The sequence below is a fragment of the Brachypodium distachyon genome, chromosome 3 (assembly GCF_000005505.3).
Source record: "Brachypodium distachyon strain Bd21 chromosome 3, Brachypodium_distachyon_v3.0, whole genome shotgun sequence".
Taxonomy (NCBI): domain Eukaryota; kingdom Viridiplantae; phylum Streptophyta; class Magnoliopsida; order Poales; family Poaceae; genus Brachypodium; species Brachypodium distachyon.
In genome coordinates this window covers 17,205,338-17,230,882 of record NC_016133.3, presented here as the reverse complement: position 1 = coordinate 17,230,882, position 25,545 = coordinate 17,205,338, and the positions used below count along the sequence as shown (strand labels likewise).

The 25,545-nt window shown below is 46.1% G+C and overlaps 1 protein-coding gene and 1 long non-coding RNA gene across 10 annotated transcripts; one reads left to right on the top strand and one right to left on the bottom strand.

The window, feature by feature from the left end:
• On the top strand, nucleotides 1–25,545 carry LOC100844993 (O-acyltransferase WSD1). 8 transcript variants are annotated; one of them, XM_024461171.1, is made up of 7 exons: nucleotides 2–326; nucleotides 409–1,014; nucleotides 2,162–2,228; nucleotides 5,475–5,548; nucleotides 5,687–5,902; nucleotides 6,051–6,188; nucleotides 24,878–25,132. In XM_024461171.1, the coding sequence occupies exons 1-7, from the start codon at nucleotides 75–77 to the stop codon at nucleotides 25,004–25,006; spliced, it is 1,482 nt and encodes a 493-aa protein (XP_024316939.1). In that variant the 5' UTR covers nucleotides 2–74; the 3' UTR covers nucleotides 25,007–25,132. The 8 variants fall into 8 exon arrangements, with proteins under 8 accessions (XP_024316944.1, XP_024316939.1, XP_024316942.1 ...); XM_024461174.1 differs by lacking the exon at nucleotides 24,878–25,132 and adding an exon at nucleotides 25,175–25,545 and having other exon boundaries at nucleotides 3–326; XM_024461172.1 differs by having other exon boundaries at nucleotides 3–326; nucleotides 24,858–25,070.
• Nucleotides 21,489–24,168, bottom strand: LOC104583578. Of its 2 annotated transcripts, XR_002964842.1 has the most exons (4): nucleotides 23,836–24,168; nucleotides 23,227–23,731; nucleotides 23,041–23,112; nucleotides 21,489–21,922 (listed from the first exon to the last, which is right to left on the bottom strand). It is a non-coding gene; the product is annotated as an uncharacterized LOC104583578 (long non-coding RNA). The 2 variants fall into 2 exon arrangements; XR_731412.3 differs by having other exon boundaries at nucleotides 23,227–24,165.

Sequence of the window (25,545 nt, the reverse complement as noted above, 5' to 3'; positions counted from 1 at the left end):
ACTGCCAGCGATGAGCAGATATCCCTATAAATCGAACCCGCTTGCAGGAGCCCGGCTCAGCTCAGCATACAAGCATGGGAGCAAGGACGGATGGCACTGATGCTTCCGCCGCTCTACGAAACCGGCTTCCTGGGCTCTCCATCAGCACGTCAAGAACACCGGCTGGTAGAGGCGCGGCCCAGGAGCCCGTGAGCCCTACGGCTAGGCTTGTGAAGGATGTATACATCGTGGTGTCCTTCGGGTTTGGAGCGCCGCTAGACCTGCCCGTCTTCCGTGACGGCATCCAGAACCAGCTCGCCCGATACCGCCGCTTCCGCAGCATCCAAGTAAGTAAATCCATTCATACTCCTAGTCACTTTTGCCACTCTAACGTTAGCCGTGATGTACATATGAGCTTTGTTATTACAGGTGATGTCTAAGGAGGGCACCCTGCAGTGGGTGGTGGGCACGGAGGTGAACGTGGACAGCCACATCATCTTCCCAACGCTGGACCCCGCAGCCGTGGCGGCCGACCCGGACAAAGCCGTGGAGGACTACGTGGCATCACTGTCGACGCTCCCCATGGACCACACCCGCCCGGCCTGGGAGTTCCACCTCCTGGACATCCCCACCTCCGAGGCGACTTTCACCGCTGCGGCCCGCGTGCACCACTCCTTCGGCGACGGCGTGTCGCTCATCACGCTCTTCATCGCCGCCACACGGAGCGCCGCCGACCCGACGAGGCTGCCGGCCATGCTGCCGCCGCCCAAGCGCAAGGGCGCTATCTACGCCCTCCAGCGCCGGCCCTCGCCTACCGCGGGCTTTCTGGCATTCCTCGTGTGGGTCTGCTCGTATCTCGTGCTGGCGTGGCATACTGTCGTCGACGTCTGGTCCTTCGTTGCCACCATCGTGTTCATTCGAGATCCGCCCACGCTGTTCATGCATGCAAGCAACAGCGAGACCCGTCGGACACGCTTCGTGCACCGGAGCCTTAGCCTTGACGACATCAAGTTTCTGAAGAATGTCATGAACTGCGTACGTAATACTCCCTTCGTTCTAAAATACAAGACATATTTCATTTCTTTTGACCAAGTATTTGATCAACAATTAGCCATTAATTAATATATAATTTTAGTGACACACAATTAATATTTTTGTATTTGTGTTCAAATTTATATCACATAAGTCAGATGCGAAAAAAAAATCTTAGTCAATTTTTGGTCAAAAGAAACAAAATACATCTTATATTTGAATCAGGGGATGTTTTTGTTTTTTATTCAAAATTTCTATCACATAAGTCAGACGCGAAAGAAAAAATCTAGTCAAATTCTTAGTCAAAGGAAACAAAATACATCTTATATTTGAAAGAGGGGGGGTAACATTAAATCCTACTCCCTCAGTGCCGAAAAGATTGGCGCGGCCTCATTCAGAAGACAACTTTACAACTAAGTCCTATAATTTTCAGAATATTACATGCAAATCCTAGATCAAATCCGAAATCCCAGATCAAATCCCAAATCCCTGGCCGGACCCGCCTGTGAAAGCGCACGGAAACCACGGATCGGAGGCACCCGTCACGGTGGAGCGGGAAGCCATGGCGCGGTGGGACAAGCATGGACCAAGGGGCACGATTTCTTGTCACCGACGTTGATCGGCCGGCGATGGGGCGCGAAGGCCTAGGCGTGGCGAGGAGGTGGCGGAGCGGCATCGCCAAGGCCATGGCGCAGTGGCCTTGCCGCCACCGGATCTCGTGGGCGCCCCGAATCCGGCCTCTCCGCCCACGGATCCCGCGTCGCCGCCCCAGATCCGGCCTCTCCGCCAACGGATCCTGCGTCGCCGCCCCCGGATCCGGTCTCTCTGCTACCGGATCCGGCCTTCTTGGAGGTGGAGGCGGAGGAGACGAGAGGGAGGTTGATGGTAAGACACGAAGTCGCCTGGGAGAGAGGGGTCGTGGAGGAGACGAGAGGGAGCCAGGGAGGTGGAGGAGATGAATGAAAAAAATGAAGGGATGCTGGTATTTAAGAGATGATGCAAACAGAAGATGGATGTGTTTTTGCAAAATAGCTGGCTGCGCCAATCTTTTCGGCACGGAGGGAGTAGTAGCTTGCGACCTAATATAAGGTACGTTCGTCCAAAACGACATTATCTTTCAACCTAACTTTTGTGTTAATTTGATCTGCAGACTGTCAATGACGTGTTAGTTGGAGTAACTTCTGCCGCTCTATCACAGTATTACTTTCGGAACTCTGGTAAATGATGTCTCGTCTCACAATTTGCAGTTATTTTTTTCCCATGCGGTCTTATGAATGGGAGTATTTTTACGGTACATTTTACTACTAGGAAAGGTAAGAGTAAAAGTTCCATCTTGCCATTCATTTTCTGTTGTATTATGGACTATTGCCTTTAATTTTTTTATTTAATAAACTATTATGTTTTCTTTATTTGAGACCGATATACATTTATAGCCGTGAAGTTATTTCCTAAAAAAAGACTAATCCTATCTTGAAACGCGGCCCGTTGTTACGATCTCCGCCATGGTTTTCTCGTACCTTTCGATCAGCTCCGTTCACCTCTGATGGCGTGCTCGTCTCCTTTGCTGCACGCTTGCAGCTCCTCTTAGCCGTCAGACCCTAGCTGAGTCCATGCATGGACTCACTGCTACGAAAACGGTTATCACTAACAGTCAAAAAAGCACATCACTAACGGTCCCGACGCCCGCTACTAACTTCCTGTTACTGATGCACATATCATCAGTAACGGTCGGACCACCCGTTACTGATGATCCCTATCAGTGGCGGGCGCAGTACCTGTTGCTGATAAGGCGCCCCCATCAGTGGCAGGCACATATATGACCGACACTAATAGTTTCTCATTCAATTAAAAAAAAAGCAGGCCGGAGGCCAGATGCACCAAATCACAAATTGATCAAATGTCTCACAAATTAAACATATTAATCAACGTCTCACAAATCAAACAAATTCAAATATCTCCGTTCGTAGATCCAGAATAGGGATTAACATACACTTGAAAAGAAAAGATTCATTGAAAATAGAATGAGATGAACTCGTGGAACTCGTGGAAGTCGACATGTTCGGGGTCGATCTGGCGAGAGCTCCCTGACCATCTCCTCCGCGAGCTCCGACGGCAGGCGCGCTACTGTGGTAGCCGGACGAAGAGGGCTCGCGACCAGATCCGCCGTGAGCTCCTGACCATCTCTTTAGAGGGAGAGTTAGAACCTTAGATGGAGAGAGAACCGAGAGAGGGAGAGAGTACGAGAGACATACGGCGGGGAGGAGGGAGCCGGGGAGTCCGGCTCGGGCGGATCCGCGTTGGGGCTCCATGGCGCGTCGAGGGAGGCCGCCGGCGGCGGCTACCGGAACTGGCGGCGCCGCGCGTTGTTGTTGCTGTCGCCCACGCCCTCCTGCGTGGCGGCCAGGACCGGAGGCGACGCCCGCGCCTTCCTGCGCGACGGCGGCCGGGACCTGGGGCTGCGCCTGCGCCCTCCCGCGCGGCATTGGCGGTCGGGATCAGGAGCTGCGCCCGCACCCTCCTGTGTGCCAGGGGCGGCAGGGACAAGAGGCGGCACCCTCTCCCTCCTGCTCGGCACGGCAGCAGCTCGGACTGGAGCCATGGAAGAAAGTGAGGAGGGAGAAGATAGGAGAGGGAGAGGTCGGGATGGAGAGGAGGAGAGATTGGGACGTCGCTGGACTAGAGAGGGAGAGAGGGAGAGCAGAGAGAGGGGCTTAGGGAGAGAGGAGGTGGCGGCGAAGGCAGGGAGGGAGGGGGTGCGGGTTAGGGTTAGCCGTGGGGTTTTTATAGGCCATGGATTTCGTTGGGCCTCAAATGGGTTGGCCGGCCCGAAAAGATACATCAGTGGCGGGTCAAACCGTGAGGCCTGACACTAATGAGGCCAGACAATTTTTTCTGTATTTTTCATAATTCATATAATGTAAAGTATTTTATATAACTAAAATGGTTTATAGATTATAAATGTGGTCTACTTCGTGTGAAAAATGGATAGGTTTTATTTTGTACCATATTAATTGTAGTTGACTAAAAAAATATTTCATTTGGCTTGAAAGGCATATACATTCATATTTGATACTTTGTGTCGACATTAGCTAAAAAAACATTTGTAAATCTCTTTGGCAATATTGTTTTCATCAAAAGATGCACCTTTGTTCAAAAAATAGATACATTATCATGAAATGTGGCATAGAAATGGACCATTTGGCCTAAAACATCAAGTTCAACCATGGAAAATAACAATATTGCACTACATATGTCATTTTTCAAATGTTACCATATGGTATTATTATACAATCATGTTAATCAAGAAAAACTAAGACTATAGAAAAAGAATCACATTTTTCCAATTTTTTCTGAATTAGTTATGATTTTTTCAATTTTCAAAGGTCTCCAGGACTCATCGGTGGCGGGCCTTGATATTGAGCCCGCCACCGAAAGGCCCATTCCTGATGACGGTCATCAGTGACGGGCACGAAAGGCCCGCCACTGAGGCCCATCACTGATGTCTCGTCACATATGCACCGTTTTGTAGTAGTGACTTTTGCCATCGAACCTTGTCTCGTTGCTATTGCCGTGGCATGGACCACCGTAGCCATTTTCAAGCTTTTTAGTGTTAATTAGCACTGATGTGATGCTATGCATCGGCGCGGAAAAAAAATGTATGTATGCCTACATTTCATATGTGTGTGTATATATATGCTAAGAAAACAATTTTACTGTTTTGACTTATACCGTATGACTGGTTATTTCTGGTATTATTTAAACGAGCCGTATTACAGGCAAGGAAATTAACAACCGTACCCCTGATTTTGTACGATTTGTTATCTACCATATCCTCATCTTGCCCCTCCAATCCATATGCTACTCGCTTGGCAACTTGTACTACTGACCTGGTCCAGTAGTACAGGCTATAAACCTCTACCGGTAGATCTCAAGAATGAACGGCCAACACCAATTCGAAAATACCGTAGAAGAGCCCGAATTTTAAACATACTTGCCGCTTCCTGCTATAGCAAAAACACACCCGGAACCTAAAACTAAAAGTTCGTAGACAACAAAAGATGGTTCCAAATGGCTGATTAACAGACGGCTCAGTTGACCTTGTCAGACCAGAGTTTTGTGCCTATGTCTATCTTGGCTTGAGCGGCCCTCATATTTTTCTTCTCTTAGTACGTTCATCCAAAGACATGTAGCATTCTGACACATATTAATTAGCATAGGTACAAAGGACCCAGCCTTATTTGCATTCATTTTGTTATAACTCTGAACAGGACTTGTAACAAGCATATAGGTGATCTGCACTTCTATATATCATCAGCCTCTACCCCTTTTGGAATTATTAGTGTGATCACTCCATAGTTTATTCTACTCAAGTTAGTTCTTATAGTTAGATAAAAAGTTTATTTCAAAACTATCGGTAAATATCACTTAACTAACATTAATTCTTTTACAACCTTCAATGTCAGGTGACACTAGGACTAGCAAACTCTGCGTGCGGTCGATCCTCATAGTCAACCTAAGGCCAACAGATAGCCTGCAAGTAAGAATTCTTTTGTTCTGTATGGAGATATTAAGAGCCACAATTGCCAACCTCTCAGCAGAAGTGCTAGGAAACAGTAATTATTTTAATGTGTTGAATATCACTATTTTAACTGTTCTTACCATTAATTATGAACAGACATATGTCAATATGATAGAGTCCGGCGATAGTAATGATGTGAAATGGGGTAATCGATTTGGCTACATCATCCTTCCATTTCATATAGCCATGCACAATGATCCACTCGAATATGTTCGCAAGACAAAAAGGATGGTGGAAAGGAAAAAGAGATCACTAGAAGTCATCTTCACAAATATGGTTACAGAATTTACACTCAAATTTTTTGGCGCAAAGGTCATTAATACTTGTTTTCCCTTCGTACACGCACTTCCTGAATTTAAGTTGTACAAAGCTTAAAGTTCATATTTAATTAGCAAACTAACACTTTATCAATCCAGTTGTATTTATGTTTCTAATTTAGCAAGTTTATTCTAATATGCAGGCAGGAGCTTTTATCTTCAACCGTATGTTCAAACATGTAAGCATAGGGTTCTCAAACGTGAGTGGACCAACTGAGCAGGTCGTGTTTTGTGGGCATCCAGTCAAATTCATTGCGCCTAGCGTCTACGGGCCTCCACAGGTAAGTCACCTATGATCTTACGTGCATCAAAAACTCTTGTCGTCTTAACTCGCTTAGAGAAGTCCAACCAAAATCTTGTGTACGTAGTTTTCTCAACACAAATCATCCCTAATTTTTTTTAAATAATACAATTTTTTAATCATTTTCAAAAATAATACGCGTTTTTTAAAAATATCAAAAATAATACGGCCTCGGCCTGGGCGAAGCCGAATGGGCCCAGTCGGCCTGGCCCAAGCTTATTAGGCCACGAGGCAGTCGGCCTGGCCCAGGCCGACTGAAACCCAGTCGGCTTCGCCCAGGCCAACTGGCCCAGTTGGTTTCGGCCAGGCCGACTGGATTCAGTCGGTTGGGTCAGGCCGATTAGAAGTAATTTCATTTTTTGTTTCGGATCCTTGCGGTCTTTTGAACTAAAATACTCGACAACTTGGATAAAAGTAACACGCCGAATTCGATTGAAAGTAATTAGACTTCGCCGCTAGTTCATTGCATAAACAACGCATACACGGCCGAGGCCCATTTTTTGTCTCGAATTCTTGCGGTTTTTTCAACTAAAAGACTTGACAACTTGGATAAAGAGTAACATACATCGATAATTTGCTGGACAATTTTTGTGTCGATTCTTTGCGGTTTGTTTGAACTGAAAGACTTGACATTTGGATAAATTTGGATAAATTAACATACATCGATAATGTGCTAGTTACGGAACCAAGGCACAACTAAATTAACATACATTGGTAATACCGCAATTGGACATAATTAAAGATAGCAAATACATTTGAAACACAAGCACTACTGAGTCCGCTTAGGCCATTTTCCGCTCGTATCGCCACGTTCTTCTGCAGCCTTTGCCACGGCGGTCCTTTCTCTTTGCCTCTCCCTTTCTGCCTCACAAGCATTCTTGCGCCTTCGTTTCTCCTCTTGCATCTCAAGCGCTTTCTTCCTGTTTTTCCTTAGTGCTTCATCAATCCAACGACGTCGTTCCTACCTATGCTCTTTCATCTCTCTCTCTCTTGCTCCTCTTTCTCCTAGGCTACAGCTCTTTCCGCACGCTACTCCACATGGAAACGCTGCCATGCATTTCGGGACCTTGTTTTGATCTCTTCTACCGCCCAATCCGGCATCTCCATGTCAATCCAACGATACCACATGCATAGGGGCGGAGGAGACTACAAAAAAGACTACTGTTACAAATCTCATATGACACAGAAAACATGTTTTAGGACACCTAAATGTGCTTACCGGAGGCCTGTCGTACGGCGAAACCAGGACAGGTGGTTCATACTCATAGTTCGCGCACATGAAAAATCTCATGCCCGGCTTATTTGAAAAATCTGTCACCTCCTTCACCTTGCATAGATTGCAGCACCAACACCTGAGATGTTCCACCCCCCGAGGCAACATCACATCTTTCATCCTCCTCGGCCTCTCGCCCTGGTCCGAGCAAGGCAAACTCATTGGGGGACACTGTAATATTGGAAAAAAACAGTAGTGGGAAGGATGCTTGGATGACTACCGGAGATGAGCTATTTATAGGCTCTCAAACTCATTCTCCCGCCACCATTTCCCGCCTCCTTTTCCGGCCACTGTTTCCCGCCTCCTTTTCCCGCCAGCGTTTCCCGCCTCCTTTTCCCGCCACCGTTTCTCGCCTTTTTTCCCGTCACCGTTTCCCGTCTATTTGTATCTTCTATAACTATAAAAGACCGTCCATGGTATTGAAGTGTAGTCTCACCATCTCGTCTGGGAAGATGTCGTCCAGCTTCCCAGATGATCGTAGATTTTGGTCAGGTATGTCCCGAGAGCTATTGTGGTTAGCAGGTGATTTCAAGGTAGACAACAGGATAGTTCCATGGGACGAACTCATTAGTAGTGACACCCTACTAACTGAGCTGAGCCACCAATTATATAAGTGCAATTTCCCATTGAGGACTTCTACAGAGATATGGCAAGAACTGCTAAGGTTGCACGAAAGGTGGAAGAAGCACAGTGAAGGTAAGAGTGAGTCATACCTACAGTGGGCTAGAAAACATCCATTGTTATGGGTTGAAGAGGAGGAATCCAATGAAGATATCTTCATGCCAAGCAAAACGGGTAAGAGTTTTTCATCGTCCAAGGGGAAGAGTACTGCACCGTCGAAGGGGAAGAGCACATCATCGTCTAAGGGCAAGAGCAATTCATCTTCGTAGGGCTAGAGTTAGGTTATCTTATTTTAAGTTGTCGGTTTTAATTTCAGTCTTTCTATTGCATATGTATTTCAGTCCTGCCGTTTTTTATATGCAAATATAACTTGAATAAGAATGCGAAAAATAGTAACATGTGTCTCTCATACATAGGTAGAAATATGTCTCATACATAGGTAGAAATATGTCTCATACATAGATAAAAATATGTCTCATACATAGGTAGAAATATGTCTCATACATAGGACCTACATGCAAATATCAGGCACGGCGTCTGGGACGGCGTTTCGGGGGTGCCTCTGGCATGGTCCAGCCATACCTATGAGGTGGCACAACGTTGCGCGGAGGAATCAAGGACTCATCCTCACGATACTGTGTATCCTCCTGTGTGGGGTTTGGTGGCGGAGTACTGAACATCCAGCTGTGTTGGACAGAATAGTCCTCTCCTTGAGCGTGATCCTGCTCACTACCCCACGAGGGTTCGGACAACGACGACTGCTGCCCGTAGGCTCCTGCATGTGGGAAAGTACTTAGCATTAGAATTGTGTAGCAGTCATGGTAATGAACACAACAGATAGAAATATACATACCCTGTGGCTGGGTCTGTGGATGAAACTCGAAGTTCATCCTGGGACTCTACTGGTGCTGCCACGCCGAACCTCCAGCCTTAAAAGAGGGCTGCTGCTGGTGCCAATAGTCGAAAGAAGACTGCGACTGGTGCCACGACGAACCTCCGGCCTGCTCAGGAGGTGGTGGCCTGGGCGTCGACTGCTTTGGAAGACGTGGACGCGGGTGGTGTCGGGGGTGCGGTGCTTCCTGCTGACGTGGCCGCTGCTGGTGCGTGGAGTGACGAGGTGGCCGTACGGACGCCTGGTGGTGAACGACGTCCGAAGTGCGGGTGCACGTGATAGCCGCGTAAACAGAGCATAGCTTCTTCTCCATTCGTCTAAGCCAGGACTGGTGCGGCTCCCGTGGTAGTAGAAGTGGACCGGTCGAAAACGAACGTCCATACGCAGCGAACTCGGCCTGTAAATCCTGTGTCAACTGAGCCTGCAATTGGCACGAAGAGTATTACATATATATGGCAAAGTACGTAACAAACACATGCATTATGTTAAGAGAAGATACTTACCACGTGCTGTCTAGAGCCTGAAGTAGACTGGCTAAGGTACATATCTTGCAAACTCGGCTTGGCTATCTCCTGGGGGTGAGAGTGTTGAATGATGCTCAATCGGGTAGCTATCATGTACCTCTGCAAATATCCGTTGAATAGATCGAGATCAAAGGCCTCCAATGGCCAAACCCGTGTCGTCGCAGTCTCCCACTCTGTGACGTACAACTGAACCCTCTGCAGCCACTGAGTCTGGGTCCTGGTACTTCCCTTCTTGGTAAACCTGAGATCGCAATAGAAAGTTGAACAATTAAATTATGGACAATTCTGGACGACAATCATAAATTGCAGAACTGCACATACCTATGGACGATCTGTGGAAGAGGATCCTCCGTCGGTGGAGGAACGACCAACTGGCATGCCCCAAACTGCCTCATGACCCTCTGCTGGGCCATCTCCTCCACGCAGACGTGATGATCTTTGATTTTGTCATCCAGTAAGCGTAATCTCTCGTGCAGACCGTGGACATCCCGCCAGGGTATCTATCATCGATGGTGTCCTGTGTGTATGGCTCCCAGACAACCGCCACAGAGTGCAACACGTCGAACTGCTCGTTGAATGATAGGTAGCAATTCCTAACCTGATCGTGTGCAAAGCGTCTTTGTAAAGAAAAGAAGTTAGCTTCATTCATGGTTTATGTAAACTAATGTATGAATTTCACATTCGACATACCTTGCTATGTGTCCAAATTGTCGCGAAAGTAGGCAGGTCGATGTGTTCTAAGTCAAACAACTCCTGCTCAGGGTTAGGGTGATCACCCGTAACGTCTGGTCGGCCGATAGAAAACCTCTCCCACGACCAGAGCTGCAACAATAAAGGACATCCAAGCAGCGCTGACTTGGGCGAGGCAAGCTGGCAAGCGTTGCACATACCTCGGTACGTAGCCGCTAAGACGGCCGAACCCCAACTCCTCTGTGTGATGTCGTCACCACAAGTTGCATTCGCGATCTCTACTGCAATAGGGATGTAGCGTGCGCTAATGGTGGTGACGTGGTTCTCGGTGAACATCACCTTCCCAAGAAGCCACATTATATATGCCTCAAGGCTTCGAGTGATCTGAGGCTCAGTCATTTGGGTATCTGGATACCCAAACTTCTGAATCTGCATGCAACAAAAACCAAGTGTTAGTAAACCCATGCAAATATATGAGGTATGCTCTTAGATATATTATCTTAGAACACATCGATCTAACCTGGTAATTGAGCAACCAATCTAGCTTAGGTCCGTGAGCCTCCGAGGTGAGTGGCCCAGCTCCGGCAAGAATACCTTGAAAACGTAGGGCACAAATTAACACATAGTTTCACATAGAGTATAAATTAAAACATAGGACACAAATTAACACATACCTTGAAAGCGTATTGCCATACCCTCCTGCCAATCAGTTGGTGCCTGCAATGGTCCTATGGGATCACCCACCAATGGTAGTCCCAGCAGCATCGACACATCCTGAAGAGTAGGAGCCATCTCTCCCCAACGAAAGTGAAACGTGTGTGTCTCGGGCCTCCATCTGTCCACTAAGCAGCTCAGCAGCGAGTGGTCAATTTGTAGCCGTGTAGAGTTGAAGCCTCGTCGCTCACCCTCTACCATTTCCGCACGAGTTGCCTCAACAAGTCGTTCGAAAGGTCCAGCCCACTTCAAACCGCATAAATAAAATGGACATGCAAAGGATGAATAAATAAAATATACATGCAAGGAATGAATAAATAAAATGTAAATGCAAAGGATGATTGAATAAAATGTACATGCAAGGGATGAATAAATAAAATGGACATGCAAGGGATGATTGAATAAATACCGCTGAATCCAAGCAGGGTGTATCATCCAATTTTCCTTAGGAGTGCGCGTGACAAGGGGCTCGACACTCCCAGGATGCACCACCAATCAAGCAGCCCGATGCTTACTCTCAATCTCCGGAGATAGCAATGATACTCTCTCCATTTTGTACCTGCAACATTTATAAACATAGTTAGACATACAAATTAAAGTTAAGCATAGTTAAACCGAGAGTACATATTAAAACATAGTTGAACAAAGCATACAAATTAACACACAGTTCCACACAGAGTACAAATTAAAACATAGAGCATAAATTAACACATAGTTTCACATATAGTATAAATTAAAACATAGAGAACAAATTAACACATAGTTTCACATATGCATGATAAGCCTAGTTTCTTCCTCTCCCTCGTCGTCCACGTCTCCCTCTTCCACGGGCAGTAGCTCCACCAGTACCGAAAGTTGGACAATAAGTGTCCCTGTGGCCAAAATGGTTGCATAGAAAACATTGTCGTGACGGTCCTCCGGCTTCAGATTCATCCATATCATTTCGGATGCGCCTGTACGGGCGTCTGCCTGTGCCTGTCCGCAGTAGCCCGGGGTCACCTTTCACCAGGGGTTACCTTGTTGAAATTGCCCACTGCACGAAACCCTAGCATCTCACCCATCCATGTGCTAAGCACAGACTCTTTCAGGTAATAGGGAGACACAAATGAGATTGCGTCCATCCCTAGCTGCCCGCAAGCAGCAAGTACATGTGAGCAACGAAGGTAAAGCAACTTTGGTTTGTTGCAGGTGCACTCACACGTTGGCCACGCTTCATTTCCAATCTTCACCTCCTGTGTCCTCAATTCATTTCCAACGCCGAACTTGTCAGTTGGCAAGCGCACCTCAAACCTATGTTCTTGATTACCGATGGCGATGACAGTATGAGACCTAGCTTTTTCCATCTTCTCATCCATGTACTTCATAATCTTTTCACAGTACGGTGTATTTGGGTCGTTCATGATATGCATTTCATCTTTCTGGCGTCTATCTCTGAAATACTTCACCGTGCCATGGAAAATACCCTCGACGATGGCTGTAAGTGGTAAAGCCCTATTTCCCCTCAGGACAAAGTTGTATGTTTCTGCCAGGTTAGCAGTCATGACGCCGTACCTAGCGCCATGTGTGTCGTGCAGCAAAGACCACCGCTCCAGAGGCTCGTGCTCTATCCACTACTGAAAGTTTTTAATCTTCCTCCCAACCCTTCTCCTAGTGCCGGGTGGGTCAGACCCTGGCAAGTCACAAAGCCCAACAGGTTCTTCCGCAAATGGTCCTGTTCCAACTGCTGTCTGTGCAGCCACTGCTGCTACATGTGCTGCTACCGCTGCGTTTCGTGCCACTATCCTCTCCCTAACATGTTTCTTCGTGAACTCGTCAAGATAACCACGTATCCTAGTGTACTTCCATTGTTGGTTCTGTTTGCAGAGTTTCTTGAATAGATTCATAAGTGACTTGTTCCTGAACTGCGAGAAGAAGTTGGCCCCCAAATGCCGCATGCACCAACGACTCTGCATGTCCTGTCATGGAGTCTGTTCATCAGGCCCAGGGTTTGTCAGTGTCCTTATCGCACTGAGTATGCCTGCATGTTTGTCATGAAGGATGCACACATTCAGCTTATCATGCACAACTGCTCTCTGGAGCTGCCTGAAAAATCATAACCAACTTTCAGTGTTCTCACCCTCCACGAAAGCAAATGCGAGCGGAACGATTTGATTGTTGCCGTGTTGACCAATGGCGGTCAAGATCTGCCTCCTGTATTTGCCAATGAGAAAAGTGTCATCTACGCATAACACCGGTCGACAATGATGGAAAGCTTGGACGCATACACCGAAAGTGAAGAACAGTCGTTGCAACACCCTCACAGTTGGATACTCTGAGTGCAGGAAGTGTTGGATGTCGACATAGGTGCCTGGATTACGGGCTTGCAGTGTATGGAGGAGGCGGACAACAGAGTCGTACGAGTCAAAAAACGAACCAAATCTTTCCTCAAGAGCCCTCTGCTTAGCCCTCCAAGCCTTGCCATACGAAATGTTGTACTTAAACCTTACTCTGACCTTATGCATGATGGCCTTCACTTCCATTGCTTTGCTCTCCACTATCTCCTTGTAAAGCAACCGAGCAAGAAGCGTCGACGAGAGGTTACGATGGTCTTGAGGGATACTGGGAATGACACATGTGTGCAACACCAAGTCACTCACAACCCAATCTGTGTCATACTTAGGAACATAGCCATGCACCCTCCCGGGACAATCTATTTGTTCCCACTCCATTGTAAGATATTTTTGTGAAGAGACTGTTGTTTTGAAAACCCTTTGCGTGGACATTGCCCAAGCAATTATCGCATCCTACAGATGTTTCTTGTCAAGAAATCTGGCACCTTTCGCAATGTTGTTCTGATGATATTGCCATGCAGAGTCGTGCCCATCGTTCATGGTCATAGCTGAAGAGAAGTGCTGATTCCATGATGCAGGAATCGGCACCTCCTCTTCGTCCGACTGATGAGACTCATCGTCATAAGAACTACGACCATCTATATCTTCATCCTCCATCTCGTTCTGCAAGTGACCATCTTTTTCGTCCGCATCTGCCTCGCCAGTGTACTCTCCTCTCCTACTGCCTCGGAGCTCTGGCCTGATTCATAACCACCACCTCCAGCATTCGACACAGAGTTTGCATTGGACAAGTCATAACTTGATTCACCCTTGCCTTCAGCTGGATTGTCTCATGAGCCACAACCTGGATTAAGGCAACAGGTGTAGTTCCCCTTTTCTCGCAACTTTCTAACCAGTGCATCCACTTTGATGTCCGGTCTATCGGCCTCAAAACCCAGAAAATATTTGAACTTGACTTGGTCCACAATGCTTGCACACGGACGGTGTATGTTTCAGGATTGACCGCTAAACATCCTACCAACCATTCCTGCAACTGACTAAACGTCCTTGTTTGAGGGGCCATTAGATCCAACTCCACATACTTAAACTGACTCAGATCAGCTCCGTGCTCGATTGTTAAGACAGTACCGGAACCGTAGTAAAAAACAAATTTCACTTGCCTAAAAAAATGTTTAGACGCGTCAAATACTAAGCAGTACGGCATATAAAAAATATTATGACGCGTCAAATACTAAGTAGTACGACATATTAAAAATATTATGACGCGTCAAATACTAAACAGTATGGCATAAATAAAATCTAGCCTAATCAAAACATATTACTACCGGCCATACTATTTGGACGCGTCAAATACTAAGCAGCACGACAGATTTAAAATATTAATAGGTGTCAAATACTAAACAGTACGGCATAAAAAAAACTCATCTATCAAAACATATTACTACCGGCCATAATATTTAGACGCATCAAATACTAAGCAGTACGACATTAACCGTTGTCCAAAATACTGAGCACTACCAAACGTTAAAACATACTTCTGGTATTACCACCATTGCTCCAATCAAAACATATACATTGAAGCAGTACACACGCATCCTCATAAACATCATGTGTCTAAGCAGTACACATGTATCCTCATAAACATATACATTATATGATAAATACGTGAGAGATTAAGATTTACCCTTGAAGCGTGTGAACCCAACCTCGAGCAGCCTCACACTCACCGGATGAGCACCACCACCTCCAAACTCCTCCAAACCACCACCATTGCTCCAACTTTGCACCACAAAATTAGCTCTACATGGCCAATGAAAACAGTAGATCGAGGTGTCTTTGGGTGCCAACTAGGTAGGGGATGCGATTTTGCGGGTTAAATGGGATCAAAGTGCACTAATTTGGGCTAGAAAATGGGGGCATTTGAGGAGAAAATGAAGAATACAGAAGAGAAGAAGCTGGCTGGGAGAACGAGCAGAGGAGGAAGAAGCTGGCTGGGATGCTCGGGCACGCATGAGAAGGGAAAGTGAAAAAGAAAAAAGGAAAAAGATTCCGGCCCGGAACCCACCAGGCCGCTTTCGGCCACGGCGAGGCCTGGGCGAAACCGACTGGGTTTCAGTCGGCATGGCCTTGTGGGGGCCCTGCGGGCTGAGCAGGCGGCCTGCAGTCGGCCTGGCCGAGGCCGATTGGGCCTAATCGGCTTGGGCCAGGCCAATTGGGCCCATTCGGCCTCGCCCAGGCCGAGGCCGTATTATTTTTGAAAATGATTAAAAAAATCGTATTATTTAAAAAAATTTAGCCAAATCATCTGCTAGACAAGCCATACTATAAGGAACTGATGCTAATTGGTATATGAGTCATCACTCATCAACACAAAAAAGATCATAGTTTTTTTTACTCACCAAAAATAATAATTGCGTGTAGTATTTTTGGATGTTTCGGTCTCTACATCAAGTGGGATACACACAACCTAAACATTAATTTAGTTAAGAAGTAAGTTTATTTGATTCATTGTATTTTTCTAAAGAAACTTAGTTTTATTGGGAGAAAACAAGAGAAAGGACGATTAGCGGATGGGTCCAGCTGCGGATCTAGGATTGAATCACTAGGGGGGCGAAACTATACAAATTATTCAACTGTTATTTTTTAAGCACTACAAATCCAACTTATGGTTTTAACATTTGTCAAAAATACAATACAGGTAGTATAATATTGTCTCAACAGCATATTAGTTTTAACAAATAGATTTAGAATAGACACTAAGCACCTACACAACTAGACTAAAGTATATATAATTCAAAGCTAACTTCTGACGTAGCAACTTACTTAGAGTTCAAGCTCCGCAGTTATCATGGTTGTCATATTTAATCAATGTGTTAAATTTAACAAAATGCACATATGCATGAGCATAATTCTCAGTTATAGGTCGTGTAATTAGAGTGTACATGTAATTTGCATATGTTTACTCGCAAAAATAAGAAAATACCTGCATGTAAAACATATGTTTTCCTTTTTAACAAACTATTTGCATCCGTTTATTAATTTTCTTGGTCTTGCGTTTTATTGTCTGGATGACTTGTGTGGGCTCTGTTTGTGCACTACCAAAGTTACGGCAGCGCTATGAAGGTGATTCTAGCGGTTGATGAGGCAGTGTTTCCAGATTATATTCAACTTTTGGATGACTTCTCTGAGTCTCTCCGGCTCATTAAAGGCGCAGCTTCAAGCCTCTCGACGACATCGATCAAGAATGACTAATCAAGTAATGAACAATCGGATCAGTGTGTCACTTCTAGCCTACACATATGTGCGTTAAATAAAAGTGTATATCATTGGAAAGGCCATTTGGGTCTTGGGTTTCAGGCACCCACCGTCTGGGCCAAGCTATAGGCTGTTGGACCCCAAAAGATAACGGGAGACCAATGTTTCAATATAGTAGCGACCGGCGACCAGTGTTATGGCCAAATAGGCCTGCTATTTGGCCAAATTATAGCTAGCAATAACACAGCAGCTCTATATATGATTACTAGCCGTGTTAATACTTTTGGTCACGTCCGGAAGGAAATAAAGAATCTGAACAAGGACCTTGCTGCGTTTCGTGCTGCCCCGAATCGCCAAGGACCTGTGCATGCGGAGCTGAAAACGGTTGATCACTTAAATGAACTGCGAGGCCGGGAGGAGATTATGTGGCGGCAGAGGTCCCAGGTGGACTGGCTGTCTGCGGGTGACAAGAACACCCATTTCTTCCATCAACGTGCGAGTAGAAGAAAGAAGAAGAAGAATATATCGAAGCTGGCACGCCTGGATGGTTCCCTGACTGAATGCCCTACTGAGCTGGGCCAGCTCACAAATCAATTTTATGGGAATCTTTTCTCATCAGAGGGTGTTCATAATATGGAGGAGGTGCTCGACGTGGTACCTCGGAAGGTCACTGACAATATGAATGTGCATCTGACTGCTCTGTTTAGCGCGCAGGAAGTGAAGACTGCTCTTTTCCAGATGTTCGACACAAAGGCGCCGGGTCCGGATGGCTTCCCTGCCCATTTCTTTCAGCGCCATTGGGATATCTGCGGAGAGGAGGTTACGCTGGCGGTTCTTAGGGTCCTTGACGGCCATGATGACCCAGCGTGCATTAATAAGACTTTCATTGTGCTGATTCCGAAAGTGGCCTCACCAACTGAGTTGGGTCAATTCAGGCCGATCAGTCTATGCAACGTGATTTATAAAATTTCTTCGAAGGTGCTAGCAAACAGACTGAAAATTGTTTTTTCGGCGATCATATCTGAGGAACGGTCCGCCTTCGTCCCAGGAAGATTGATCACGGATAATATTATTGCTGCTTATGAGTGCCTCCATTTTATGAAGCGGAATAAGGCACTGAAACATCGTACGTGTGCTTTGAAGCTGGACATGAAAAAGGCATACGACCGTGTTGAATGGTGCTACCTCAAAGAAATGATGCTCAAATTGGGGTTTCACAGGAGATGGGTGGACATGGTTATGCGACTCGTGAGTTCTGTATTTTTCTCAGTGTTGCTTAACGGTTCCCCTCTCCAAGAGTTTCACCCCAGCCGTGGTATTCGGCACGGGGATCCTATTTCTCCTTACTTGTTTTTTATTGCAGCAGAGGGCCTCTCGTGCCTCCTAAAATCCTCTCGGTCATCTGACCTCAATGGAATTAAAGTGGCTCACTCCGCCCCGGATGTGAATCACCTGCTCTTTACCAATGATGGCCTGTTGTTCATTAAAGCAAGTTCGGAAGGTGCTGCTGATGCGAAGTTACTGCTGGATCGCTACTGTGACGCGTCGGGCCAGCAAGTAAACATGAGCAAATCTTCTGGGTTTTTTCAGTGAAGGTTGCTCGGATGCTACTAGGCAGGAGGTCAAGGACATATTGCAAGTTCATCAAGTGTCTGTTAGCGAGAAATATCTTGGCATGCCATCTGATGTGGGACGTGCAAAGAGTGGGGCTTTCAAATACCTTAAAGACCGACTGTGGAATCGAGTGCAGGGGTGGATGGAACAGACTCTTTCAGCTGGAGGGAAGGAGGTGCTGATCAAAGCCGTTGCACAAGCCGTTCCAACCTATTCGATGTCTTGCTTCAAGCTGCCACGCGGGCTGTGCCTCCACCTGGAGTCGCTGATGCGCAAATTCTGGTGGGGTAGCAAGGCAGGAGCTCGCAAGCCGGCCTGGGTTTCTTGGGAGATTATGACGAGGGCGAAATTTGATGGCGGCCTTGGTTTTCGAGATGGAGCTATTCAACTTGGCCCTTCTGGCTCGCCAAGCTTGGCGCATCTTGCAGGAGCCGGAGACGCTGAGCGCGAGGATATTGAAGGTTGTCTATTTCCCGGATGGGGAGTTTCTCGACGCTCAAGCTGGCAAGCATCCCTCGCAGGTCTGGCATTCCATTGTTGAAGGAAAAGATATGCTGAAACAAGGTCTTATCAGGCGCATCGGTGATGGATCAACAACTCACGCGTGGAATCATAACTGGTTACCGCGACCGTCTCGCATGCGCCCGACGGTTTGTGTCCAGGACAATCCGCCGATTCGGGTGAGTGACTTCATAATCCAGGCAACGGTGAGCTAGGACGTGGAAAAGCTGAACCAGTTCTTCCTCCCCATGGATGTCGAAGCCATTGTCGCGATCCCGCTCTCTACCAGGGTCCAAGATGACTTCTGGGCATGGCAATTCGAGAAGACGGGGGTGTTTAGTGTCCGCTCGGCTTACCGACTGTTTGTCAGGACGAAGACAGATCGCGAGGCCTGGCTGGATGGCTGCCCGAGCTCCTCTAATGTGGATAGTGAGGGGCGTGGCTGGACCACCTTGTGGAAAGTGCAAGTACCCTCCAAGATTAGGGTCTTCCTTTGGCGTTTGGCGCAGCACTCGCTGCCCACAGGCGATCTGCTCAAGCACAGGCATATGGCAGAGTCTGCTCGCTGCGCTATCTGTGGGGAACCCGACTCCTGGGCCATTCATTGCTTTCCTGTACGATGGCGAAGTGTGTATGGGCCCTGGTAGATGATCAGATCACTAAGCACTTGGGGGCAACCGTGGAGCCGTCGGCGAAGCAGTGGCTTTTCGCGATGTTGGAGTCCCTTAAGCACGAGGATTTCATTAAAATGGTGGTTACCTTATGGCCTATCTGGCATGCCCGGAGGAAGGCTACTCATGAGAATATCTTTCAGAGCCCGATCTCCACATTCTCCTTTGTGGAGCGCTTCCTCCAGGACCTTGTGCCGTTGGACGCGCCGGCTCCATCTGCCCCGAGGACGAAACTAGAGACTCCTAGGTGGCTCCCCCCTCTGCAAGGCTCCATTAAGATCAATGTTGATGCGGCGGTGGCAAAGACGGCGGCCCTTGGCTCGGTTGCTGCTATTGCCCAAGATGCCAATGGTTTATTTCAGGGTGCGTCGGCCGTCACTGTTGGTGGCATTGTCAACCCGGCTACCCTGGAAGCAATGGCGTGTCGCGAGGCTCTGGCGCTTGTAGCAGATCTGGGAGCTCGTCGCCTGATGATTGGTTCTGACTGCCAGGAGGTGGTCACGGCGATTAATGGTCGAAGCTTGAATTACTTTGTCCAAATTACTAGAGAGATCCAGCATATTTCTAAGTCTTTTAGTGTGTGTGTTTTTCGTCATGAGAGTAGAAGCTCCAATATGGATGCTCATAAGCTAGCCAGAAGTACCTCATCGCTTGATGTTGGTCGTAGGGTGTGGTTTTCCCATCCGTCACATGGTCTTTGTATACCTAGCCAGATTGTTCCTTGAATAAAGCAATCTGTTGCCCTCAAAAAGAAAAAAGATGTGTGCGGCTGTATCATTCGGAGCGAAACTTATTTGTTGTTAAATTTATCGCACAACAGAATTTGTTTTGGAATTTTTATCATGGAAAAAAGAATATTGTGTCATTGATTGCACGGGATATTTGCTTATGAATCTAATCAGGTTAATCCATTGCGTAAGCATTAGTGAGTGTGGAATAGTCCATTTTAAACTCTGTCTTCGTATACAAAATTTGAATGGGACCTTAACCTTCTAATTTCTGTATTTCAAACCTTGACTTTACTGATCCTGATTATTTTGGACCTTTAATCTCAGGAATCTTGTTTGGTATATCCTTGTTCGCTAACATAGTTATGGGATTGATTAGTAGGCTTAAGAATTCTCGTGATCTGCCTTCATGTTAATGATGTCTTTATCAAGTTTGTCGAATTTAAGTAGCTCGGCACGTTCTCAACTGGTATAGCAAATGTGACGCTAATTTCTAACCATTGGATACCAATGATTGTACAATGTGACGAAGATCTCTCGTCGACATCAAATCACCATATTGAATAACTTTGATGACCCCACGGGTTGGTCATATCATAGCTTAGCAACGTCGAAGACGACAGCCGCGACTCTTTATAACGCAATGAGGAGCGGTGGTTACCTACCAATCATGACATAGCATCAGCAAGACCAGTCTACTGATTAACAAGGATTGGTAAAGTTAGGGTTTGAAATCCAAGGATTAAGAGGTTTGGGTCCCGATTTAGACTTTGTCTAAAAGATAAGGTTTTAAAGTAGAAATCCCGAACAGGATAATCATTTTCTTAGCGTGCCATAGGTCATAATTGACCGGGATGTGCCATTTTAGGGTCATAATTGACCGGGATTAACAGTGTCGAGAACCAATGTTTCTGTTTGTTGTTCAAACATGCCACGCCAGGCTTCTTTCTGGTCCTTTTAAATAGCGAAAGAAAGAATGTTGTCACGTTGATTGTACGTGGCATCTGCCACCACATCATGCATAGTATTGAATCAATAAAGACATACAGTCGTAAAAAGAAGAAAATGAAGTAAGACACATCATGGTACGATATACTCATATTTTATTTATATCCAATATTGGATTAGACCATGCTAGACATCGTGTGTCCGGAAGTCATATAGATTTGTCTGACCATCTTGGATGCCTGAATAGCATCAAGAGAGGAGTCTCTTGATCTTGACGACCGTGGAAGTTGAAGACAACAAACTAAAAAACAAAAGGCAGATTGAATTCAGCTATCAATGGCCCAAACAACTGATTTGGAACTACACATGAAGCATACATGATGGATTTCCTGACAATAGTACTTCCCCTAAGGTAGCAATGCATAGGAACCAATAAAATGTTAGCTTCAACCACCAAGAATGGTAACAAGTTAAGAAATTTCACAAATTTGCAAATATCACTTCCACACATTTCAGAAATAACTAGTAAATATCACTTTCATACATTGCCGAATTAACTTGCAAATATCACATCAGAAATATTCTTTCCCATTTTTTTGCACTTCTTCAATTTTCTGTTTACACAAGCGTAAGTGGAAAAACAATTGTAAAAATGAGAATGTTCAAACTTGCCCAATGCCAGTTTTGAAGGGAGCACCGAGGTACTTGATGGACACCTCATAGTCGATCCAAATTCCACAGAGCACCTCCACAACTGCTTGCAGCTTGTGGATGTTGTCGAGCGTTCACCCGCCACGCCTCCTCCTGCTGCTAAACAACAGATCTGCATTCACCATTGAATGGAGGGACCAGATGGGAAACAGAAAGGGTAGCTCCAATGAACAGAGACCCCGACCACTTATGCTCTGACTTCTTAAAGTGCCGTTCACCCAAACCATAGTTGTAAGAGTACACTGAAAATAAAAACGGATCAACATTAATTTATATGTGGATGAAATTTCAGTGGGATAGATTTTGGTGCCATGTCTACTACAGAAGGTCCAATAAGCAAAGGTACCAAATGTATCAGCTCCTTCAGACGATCGATGGACAACCCGTGCATCTAAATGTTTAGCAAAATATTAAAAGTCTATATGTCCCTCATACACTATAGCTGTAACAACAATGAAGCAAATATACAAGAAAGGTATGAAAAGAAACAGAAATTGATGAAGCCCTGATGATGCAAAACGTGCTATTCAATCTCCTTTTATTCTTGAAGCAAGACACACAGTAGGCCAACTGAAGTTAGGTATCAAACTGATGTATTCCCAGTTCCTACCATCACAATTCATTTCCTTGTTCTCTACATTGAACAGTCCTTGTACGACTGCTTTTGAGATAAGTATCAAAACAAAGCCCCATTCTTCTCCCATTTGTAATTCCCGCACAGAAAGATCTAAAGGTAAACGTTTACATGCTAAACTACTGATACACTGGAGTTGGGATGCACCCAATCTCCTATATGAAGATATGATTTATTTTGGATTAAAATGACAGGTAACATATTTATTTGCATTAAGACTGATATGCTTTTATATATGCCCCTCTACTAAAGGGAACAGATAACGGTCAAACTTGAGAGGAACAAGCTATAACTGTGCCAACTAAATTCAGAGTACACTAATCATCTAAAAGGAGGAAAGCAGCATAAAGGAAAAATGGATTTATTGAACAACAACAGCTACTCGGAGAACATGAGTTCTTCTAGAAGTGGAAAATAATCTCTCCCATCTATAGGCAAAGAACGAATCACTGTTGGTTTGATATGAAGCAATACATAAAACAGAAACCAAAAAACAGTGAGGAAGGGCGAGAAGCATACACCAGACCGTGCTAAACACCGTCAGGTTTGATTATAACTCGCAATGAACTCAGCTCATTGGTAATTAATTCCAAATCGCTAGATCAGCCTTCATAGAGGCACGCACTGCAAGCACCGAACCCATTCCACCTCTCAAAGATAACTTGGAAGAAGAGGAAGGAAAACAGTTTAGGAAGAAAGCGTGGAGAAGGAGCAGGTCTGCAGTACCTTTGGGTTTTGCAAGAGGCAGGCGCGTCGAAATCAGAGACTAAAGCATCAATGATAAACCGAAGAGCACAGCTGCCAATGAAGAAAAACATGTATGATTCAAGACAAACAAAGCATGTGAGCAACAGGAAAACCCCAGAACACATCCGTAACATGACGAAGAAAAGAAGGCACCAGCTGCCTCACCTTAGCAACCACGACAACGAAAATCAGGATCTGGGAACAGCACAAAGAAAAGCATACAAAACAGCCGCCGGATCCGGAACGGTCGGAGAACACACGCCCAGAACCGCCGCCAAATCCGTCATATGAAGAGAGCAATCGACCGGAACCACCGCGAAATCTGCCCAACCTCGTCCAGGACGGCCCCCCGCCGCACGGAAGAACCCTCATATAGGCAAAGATCGCCCGCAGAGGAAGAAGTAGCGAAATCGGACCAGGACAGAAGAAGCAGGCGCCGCCGTCTACCTCCACGCGAGTGCCCGCCGCCACCGCGTGACCTACAACTGTCGCCCTCACTCCAACGCGATAGCCGTCGCCGCGGCCCCCTCCGGAACCGCGCCGTCGTCTCCGTCGCCGTCGCCTCCCACGCAACGGCGCAAGCAGGCCCTCCACGCGAGTCCCCGCCGCCACCGCAGGAGCTATAGCCGTCGCGCTCCTCGCTCCACTGCCGCCCCCTCCTCCGCACGAACTGCCAAAGCCACACAATAACACCACAGGGTCGGGCCTCTGTATGGAATCGAGAAGAAGCCACCAGAACGAGAATGGCCGACTCCTAATCGCCAGCACACATACTCTCGAAGGATCCGAAGGGACAACGCACAAGCCGGGAGACACGCGTCAGCCTGCATGCAGCGTGCATCGCCCGCGCAGTCCCGCAAACAACCCATCCGGATTAAAAAGGAACCGCGGGCGCGCCTTCATGGAGCGACGAGAGAGCGAATAACTCTTCGGCCTTAGGAGATATCTTATATGTTGAATTGTTATCATTTAGATGCTTATTTTGAAATAGAAAGTCATTAGAAGACAAAAATACATATTTGTAATGCTACTTTGATTGGTTACATGCTTGAAATATGGTGCTTATGGACATATTACTACGTTTTTCTAATATATTTAACGTGAGTTGTATCTCATTAATGTTTAATACTCAAGATAGCTACGAAAACCATGGGACGCTCCACAAATGGGACGCCCCACAAATGCAGAGTTCTCGCTGCAAAGGCAAAAGGGTAAATTTGGTACTAAATGTGCCAGATAAATCTTTCCATCGAAGAACTAGCATCTTTATTCTTTAAAATAACAAAATATTCTCTAAAGAAGAACAAATTGGTCCATCTCACCGTTTCATCATGGAAGCTTTAAGGTAGGCTCCAGACAAGATCATCACAACAAGGCAACAACCAGAGTGCTTGTCAACAGCACGTCAAGTCAAACCGGTAGCTCTTCTGCAGAGTGAAGAATTGTACTCAAAAGATAGTACGCTAAGCAAAAATTAAGAGGAACAATTGAATAGTGGGTCTCACAGGAGTACAAAACTGTTGCGGGAAACTACACAAGTCCTCTTTTACAAATTCAGATTTTTTTCAAATAGTAAAATACACCCACGGTCACTGAACTTGTGCTGTGAATCCATTTCACTTGAGCGGAGGAAAGACAATGTTGAACCACGAGAATCAGATAAGCACATTCCTTGCGAGGATGCTGGTTTTACAGCATTTTTTTTTCTACTGCATTTTTTTTGTTTTTTGTTTTGTGTTTTTCCAGTCTTTTTGTTTGCTTCGGTAACTTATGTGATTACTTGTGACTGTTTGAAGTCTATTTGGTGTAAACACAGGGTGGTAAACCTCTGCAAAAAAAGAATGAAGAAAATGAAAACAATGGAGTAAGAAGCTCGAACCTCAGCAGCGGCGCTTCGAAACCTGAAAACAACAAGGCATCCAAGATGCAACAGCGAATTCAGTGACATCATATACCAGCTTTTTCAAAAAAAAAATATACCAGCTTTTTCAACATATTTACTCCCGTGTGTACCAGCCGAATTCAGTGACATCATATACCAGCCGAATTCAGTGGCATGATATACCGTTCAAAAAAATATACCAGCTTTTTCAACATATTTACTCCCGTACAGGTGCACTAACAGTTTAACCCAATGAACTAACCGAAGATGTCGGAGGCCAGGACGATGGCCCGGTTGGAGTGGACGGCGCCGGTGACATAGGCCGTGAATCCAGCCAGGTTGTCGACGACCTGGCCTACCTCATTGCCGCCTGCAGTCAGGTCTGACGGGTTTTCGAGGCACGGTAAGTGCAAGGAAGCGGTGGCTGTCGAAGCTAGGAAGAGCAGGCATGGGTAGAGCAATGCCCGAGCCATGGTCTTCTTACTTACTCTCTCACTGTGTTCAAGTGTGTTGTTGCATCCCGTGATTTATATAGACTACTGGTTTCTGTTGCTTTGCAGCAGTAGGTAGCATCGACAAGTGAGTTCCCTCCACGTTGTTAT

What these genes read in the sequence shown, in the direction of transcription:
- LOC100844993 (XM_024461170.1), top strand. Translation starts at nt 75, where the DNA reads ATGGGAGCAAGGACGGATGGCACTGATGCTTCCGCCGCTCTACGAAAC. An exon ending in GCCGCTTCCGCAGCATCCAA is followed by an intron (nt 327 to 408) that starts GTAAGTAAATCC and finishes TTGTTATTACAG; the next exon opens with GTGATGTCTAAGGAGGGCAC. An exon ending in TGAAGAATGTCATGAACTGC is followed by an intron (nt 1,015 to 2,161) that starts GTACGTAATACT and finishes TTTGATCTGCAG; the next exon opens with ACTGTCAATGACGTGTTAGT.